The sequence below is a fragment of the Zingiber officinale genome, chromosome 4B (assembly GCF_018446385.1).
Source record: "Zingiber officinale cultivar Zhangliang chromosome 4B, Zo_v1.1, whole genome shotgun sequence".
Lineage (NCBI taxonomy): Eukaryota > Viridiplantae > Streptophyta > Magnoliopsida > Zingiberales > Zingiberaceae > Zingiber > Zingiber officinale.
Window position 1 is genome coordinate 73711190 of NC_055993.1, and position 7299 is coordinate 73718488.

Sequence of the window (7299 nt, forward strand, 5' to 3'; positions counted from 1 at the left end):
ACCCCAGTGAGAGATATAAGTGAGCATGCTCTCACGCCTCCAGACTCTCGCCCCAGTGCAAGTTATAAGTGAGCTTAGTCTCACGACCAATGACCTCTCGATTGGGATTCCAGACTCTCATCCCAGTGCGAGTTATAAGTGAGCATGCTCTCATGCCTCCAGATTCTCACCCCAGTGCGAGTTATAAGTGAGCTTGCTCTCACGACCAATAACCTCTTGGTCAGGATTCCAGACTCTCGCCCCAACGCGAGTTATAAGTGAGCATGCTCTCACGCCTCTAGATTCTCGCCCTAGTGCGAGTTATAAGTGGGCTTACTCTCACGACCAACGACCTCTCGGTCGGGATTCCATACTCTCACCCCAACGCGAGTTATAAGTAAGCTTGCTCTCATGACCAGCGACCTCTCGGTCGGGATTCCAGACTCTCGCCCCAGTGCGAGTTATAAATGAGCATGCTCTTACGCCTCCAGACTCTCGCCCCAGTGCGAGTTATAAGTGAGCTTACTCTCACGACCAACGACCTATCGGTCGGGATTTCAGACTCTCGCCCCAGCGCGAGTTATAAGTGAGCTTCCTCTCATGACCAGAAACCTCTCCGTCGGGATTCCAGACTCTCGCCCCAGTACGAGTTATAAGTGAGCATGCTCTCACTCCTCCAGACTCTCGCCCTAGTGCGAGTTATAAGTGAGCTTACTCTCACGACCAATGACCTCTCGGTCGAGATTCCAGACTCTAGCCTCAACGTCAACTATCAATAAGTATATATTCATATTCAGCAATTCAGGGGATCACACAAAAGGAGAAGTGCCAGAAAGAAGAAGGAAACATAAAAGAAATATATGAACAAAGATCCACAGCATAGCCTGATTGACATTTATTTGATAAAGTTCAAAAGTCATTCTTCAAAATACATATTGTCACTCTAGGAGTGTAAGTAGTGCCCACTTCCCTTTCAATTAGCAGGGTCAAGTTGATACTGATAGCTGGATCAATCTGCCTGACTTGCTCGCTCTAACTGGGCTCGTACTTAGGTCAGTTCTGTCTTGATACACTGGATGGAGCGATATTGCTGGGCGATAATTTCATCTTTTAGCCGACTTTCTTCTTGGAGAAGGGTCAGAGAGTCCTCATGTTTTATCTTCAAATAGGCGATAAAGTGAGCCTGACTCTCTAGATCTACATAAGCCTTATGCTTCAAGGCCGCCTCAGCTCGGGTCCGGGACTTAGCAGTTAACCAAAGTTCTTCCATCTCTCGATGAAGGGAAGATTGAAGGTCCTTGCTCTCTGTCATGTCCAATAAGGCCTCATCCTTCTGATCAAGTAGCTGAGTCAGATGAGTGAGTTGTTGGTGTAAAGATGATATTTCATCAGGCTCCAATAGAGATTCCATGGCATGAAGGAGTACAAGGAAAGCGTAAGGGTATGAGAGGGGTCAACTCTTCTTAAAGAGATAAGAGTGAAGGATTATCATCGGAACACACAAATGACATATAGGAAATGGTATCGCATTCAAGGACTCGATGTGTATCCCAAGATCTGGGGATTGATGCAGCGGCACAAACATCCGGGAAATGGTGTAGCATCCAAGAGCATGGTAAGTTCTCAAGGGTCCGGGGAGAGGAAGCAGTAGTTAACGTCGCGGTAACAAGGCTGAGTGAAATCGGATTCTGGTATAGTTAGTCGGACCCGGGCCTCCTTCGACTAGACTAGGGGGGGGAGGTTTGTGATATGGTGCATGGTAGTAGGGTCGGGTCAAGGTGATGGGGCAGTCAGAAGTCAAGGTGACGTGGTAGTCAGAAGTCAAGGAGACGTGACAGTCAGGAGTCAAGAGGACGTGGCAGTCAAAAGTCACGGGGGCGTGACAGTCAAAAGATAAGGAGGTGGGACAGTCGGTATATGGAGGGGGACCACCCGAGGCCATTTAGGGTATGAAGCCAGAGAGGGATCTCTCGGTCAGAAAACCAAGGTTGTGGTAAAAAGCACAATCAGGACCCAACCCGACCCGACTTTACCGATCAGGGGTTGTCGAGCGGGCATATGTGAGCAGACTTACCACCCCTCGGTGGGGTCAAAATCATAAAAACTGACAGAAGGGGGTCCGACCAGTCTGTTCATCAGCACTCAACAGACCAACCAGGGTTGTTTCAATCACACCCGGGCAGGATAGAAAACACTACACGACAACAGTGTTGGATCGCGACGGCCGGCTAGAAGGGGAGTTGAATAGCCTGTAAACACAAAAACCAAACCTTTCTCGAACTCTTAAACTTATACTTACATAAATTAGCTAAACAGGAAGTAAATCAGAAAAGATGAAGTACCAGATTTGACTTGGTTACAGGGGAGGTTGTTAATCCAAGGAAAATGATTGTACTAAAAACTCCTTCAGACGGAGAAGCCTCTTACAACGATGAAGCGCAGAAAACAGAAGCTTAACTACAGAGAAAGCGTACAAGTGTAGAAAGAATGAATTGCTTGAGTTGTTAAAAAGCTTCTGGATTAAGGTTGTATTTATAGCCTTGGTCGGAGCACCCCGAAGGGATTCCGGGCGCCCTGGGGGGGGGGGGGATAAAACTTTATCCCCCAACGTTCAGATCATGTTTGACGTGATCTGGTCAAAAAGTCAACTCCGGGCGCATCGTTCTTCTCGCTAGCTGCGTTTTCCGCTCGACTACCTGTGCTCCTAAGCTTCTGCACACTTAGACACAAGGTTAAAAACACACAGGACCTAACTTAACTTGTTGATCACACCAAAATAATCTTAGGGTTCCAACAAATAGGTCAGGGAATCGTAACTACCTGTCAGAGAATATCTGCTGTATGTTAGGGGATATTTCAGTAGTTGGGATCATCTGCCCGTAGAACCCTCCTCCGGTCTATAGGAGCGGTCACGTGCCCTCCACCACTCGACAAGTCCTGACACTAGACATCCTCTGACAGGGGTCAATCTCCAGAAGGTACGTATTGTCATATAAAATAGAACGTTTTCTCCCTTGCACAGGTATGCTCACTCGCACACTTGTCTACTTTTCTTCTTCCTTCGTACACTGTTTTTCTGAGGAAAAAAATACCTGGCTTGAGCATCAGAGAGCCTACTCCGGGGACTTTTCCCCTGGTTCTTGGTCTCTAACGCTTCATGTGTTTGTCTGGGTGTGTGCAGGGGTTTGGTATCGCCGACGCCGACTCAGTATTTCTTCAGGGTCACGTGGGGGTCCGCTCTGGAGTGCTCGTGTGACCGCCACATCATAGTCTCCTCCCCGTCAACGCTCGCGACACTTCATCCGACCTTTGTCTGACTCAGACTCTGAACATGATCATTCGAGATGGTAAGTGATGATTACGGTTGTAGTTGAGAACACGGGGTCGAACCACAGGAATGTCGGGATGTAAATTTTCGAACCCTGTATACCTCACTCCACTCACCACTTCCCTCTCGGTTATCATGATTTCTCTCCCTCGTAATAATCTTGGGTTAGATGCGACGAAAACACTGAGAACGAAGGATTTCATCTTTTTTTTCAGCATCATCTAGCTTCGCCCTAAGTTATTATAATTTTGTAACAGTTATACATATTGTAATTCTGATTTTATGGGAATTCACTTGGTAGCAGTCACCAACGATGAACAGCTACTATATCGAGAATTCGACATTCAATCACACTCACTCCAGTAACTACGTAAGTATTATCGTGCGAATTCTGCTCACTCCATCTGCTAGACACAAGTAGCTTCTGGTCTGATCTAAGTTCTCCTGCAGCCGGTCAGACTGCCCCTATTTATAGCACTCGTCTTCCCCACTTTTCCCTCCTCCGCCTCCTCTCCCCTCCCCTCGTTTCTTCTCCTCCCTCAGGGTTCGGTTCTCCGGTGCATGGCAGTGAGATTGGTGTCGAATGAGGTATCAGACCTCTGCATCGGGAAGCCGGCGGTGAGATCGCTGCCGCCCTCCGCGGCTACCGTAGTCGACGTCCTCGCCGCCCTCAGGAGACGCGACGAGCCCCACCTTGCCGTTCTCGTCGTCGATCGGACCGTGCCGGAGAAGAGGACCATCTCCGGAAAGCTTTGCGTCGCCGACGTCATATGCTACCTCTGCTCCGACGGAAACCTTGATTCCCCGGCCGTCGCGCTCGAGCGGCCTGTCTCCGCCCTCCTTCCCAAGGGCGGTGGCGGTCTTGTCCGCCGCGTCGAACCACAGTTCAGGTACTATTTTGTCATTTACTGGAAAGGATGTTTAGGTCATTTATCTCTCTTACCTCCTCGTGTTAAAATTGAACGGTTCTTTCTTGATTTTGGTTGAAATGGGGAATTTTTTTTGATTCGATGAATTTTGTTGAAATTTTTTAGGGATCTGAACGAACTCAAATTTTTTACTACTTTCTCAATTTGATTACAAAAGATTGGGCTTTTCAGCTCTGTAATTCGGTTCGAATTGCAGCATAGTGGAAGCCCTAGATCTGATCCTGGACGGAGCGCAGAGCTTGGTGGTTCCCATCCGCTCCGTCGGCAGGAAGAAGGTCGTCCACGGCGGCGCCGGAGGTGCGGTCGCCGATTTCTGCTGGCTGACGCATGAGGACTTCGTCCGCTACTTCCTCAACTCCATCGCCCACTTCTCCCCCATTCCTACCCTGTCCATCGACGCCCTCGGTCTCGTACGCTCCGCCGACGCCCTCACGGTCTGCCACGACGGGCCCGGCCTCGCCCTCCTCCCCTTCATCCGTCGAGCTCTCTCCGACCAGACCGCAGTCGCCGTGGTCACTGACGATGGGCGACTGCTGGGTGAGATCTCCCCCGCCTCTCTTTGTGCCTGCGACGAGACGGTCGCGGTGGCCGCTGGCATCGCCACCCTCACCGTGGGCGACCTCATGTCGTTCATCGATTACTATGGCTCCCGGCCGGACTCCCTTGTCCGCTTCGTCAAATCCAAGCTAAAGGAGAAAGGCTTGAAGGAGATGCTAGAGCTGATGGAAGACGAGTTATCCTCGCTTTCCAACTCCCTCTCAGCCTCGTCATCATCGTCCTCCGATGACGAGCTGGGGGGCAAGCAGCTGAGGAGGCTGAGGTCGAGGTGCCTCTCCATGGGCAGATGGGCTGAGGAGCCGGAGGTGTGCCACCCAGGGAGCTCGCTGGTGGCGGCGATGGTGCAGGCTCTGGCGCACCGTGTGAGCTACCTGTGGGTGGTCGACGAGGACGACTACAGCCTCATGGGGATCGTAACGTTCGCCGACATGCTGAGCGTGTTCAGGGAGCAGCTGCTATGTGCTCCGTGAGGCCGGAGATCGGAACCAATCATGCTTTCAGAGAAAGAGCCTGTATTCTCCCATGGTTTTGAAGAGCTGTTTGTCGAGATTACGTTTGCAATAATTGAGAAAGAAAAATCTCTGTTTTTGAGTGAATATGTTTACTGTAAAATATGTTTTCAAAGATTCTTGTGTTTCGAGTTTGCCCCCAACAAATTAGATCTTTGAAACTCGATGAATATCAAATGCTTTCAACACTCTTCCGATGTACCATAGTTACTGAGGGGTGTGGTGGGATGCTTGCCATATGAGATTGTGGGGTCAAAACTCAGGGTAGTCGGAGCGTAAATCCTCGGTTCCTGTGCAACTCACCCCATCTGTCACATGCTCACTCAGGATGCTGTGATTTACCTCCCTCGTGATGACCTTGGGTCGGGTGCGACGGGAGCGCTGGGGGCGAACGATTTCACCTTTTGCCACATAGTTACTGAGGGGTGTGTTGGTGTTAAAAAGATGAAAATGTCTTTTCATCTTCTGTTATTAATGGAGATAGAGAAAGATTCATCTTTCTTTATATAAAAGAGCATCCAAGGCAATTGATATATGACGAAAAAGGAGCACATACATCAAGAAAGGATTGTTATGTTGTGTATGCAGATGAGATCGAAGCACAACAGAAGTGCTGTCAGAATTCTACCGAGACATGTGTCTTGCAGAGAAGGAGAACATCCATTAAAGAGGGATTTGGTTTGTGAACCATAAAAAACTTTCTAATTTTGTGATCGTTCTTCCGACAATAAGTCCTACCGTCGCCGATTGTAGATTTACGGGAGATCGCTGTAAGTGTTTACTATTTTTCATGCTTTAGAACTATCAACAATGATATCAGAGCATTAGGAATTATACCTAGTTACGATTTCTCGTCGTCGTTTGCACGACTAATGTGTCGTAGCAAACAAGCGCCGACGACTACATCACGATTGTATGATACCGACAGTAGGGTCTCAGGGAGAACAGTGACAGAGTCACTCTTAAGCGTCGTTTGCTGGCGATAGGGTCGCTGGTAAGCGTCGCTTGTCGACGTTAACACCGTTGCTCGACAGTGCACTGTGCCAAAATCACGACAAAGTCACGATTTCCATCAGGGCTCGGGCCATAGGGATATGCTGACAAAGGCTTTCCGTGGCCAGTGATGGTGTCCCGGATGACCAGCGATGTGCTAGTGGCCGAGACGGGCAGAACAACCAACAACGACCTCGTTGGGCCAAAAGTGACTGGATTCCGGTGCAAGATAGGATCGGTGACCGCCCTAGTAGGCCGGAGATTAGCCTTCGTGGTCGACGATCGTGTCTGTCGTGGTTGCGCGGAGGCAACGATTGAGACGACATGAGTATCATGCGGCGAAGAAAACGGACGAAGGATAAACACGAAGCACACTACTTCGTGAGGAAAAAATTTGTTTTTAGAAAATAAATAATAATAATAATAATAAAACATTTCGTTACTGCATGCATCTTGAAATCAAGAAACATAATAAATTTATAAAGTTAAACTTTATATTTTTTTTTGTCTCAATTAATCAATGCATGTTTTTTTTTCAACGCATGTATATTATAGAATTAATTTTTACATGCAGTAATTAATTAGAAAATTGATTCAATTAGTGGGCTAAATTAGTTTGGTCCACTTAGACTCGATTTAGATTAAATCATTAGTTGGTTTAATTGAATCAGTTTGATCAAAATCGGATGATTTGAGTTGATTAATTGAGCTTGGACCAAATATGATCAAATGACCAGATTTGTTCTGTTGGGTTAAATTTGTTCTAATTGGTCAGACTTAAACCAATGAGTCTTGGTTTGATCAAACGAATCTGAGTTTGATCAATAAGTCTGAGTTTGGTTGAAATAGACTGCAACAAATTAGATTCATTTGAACCATTATGTATGAACAGTATTAGTCCATTCGTTTGAACATAACATAACATAGATACTATAAATCCCTATCAAATTAGATTAGTTCTAATGAGGACAAAGGACCAAACTTAGGATCTGGATTCCCAATC

The 7299-nt window shown here is 47.6% G+C and overlaps 1 protein-coding gene across 1 annotated transcript; it reads left to right on the forward strand.

Annotated features, from left to right (window-relative positions):
• The first annotated feature begins 3769 nt into the window (after positions 1 to 3769).
• LOC121975150 (CBS domain-containing protein CBSX5-like) lies at positions 3770 to 5464 on the forward strand. Its single transcript, XM_042526597.1, has 2 exons — positions 3770 to 4197; positions 4433 to 5464. Exons 1-2 carry the CDS (start codon positions 3869 to 3871, stop codon positions 5262 to 5264), a joined length of 1161 nt encoding a protein of 386 aa, XP_042382531.1. The 5' UTR covers positions 3770 to 3868; the 3' UTR covers positions 5265 to 5464.
• The last annotated feature ends 1835 nt before the right edge of the window (positions 5465 to 7299 follow it).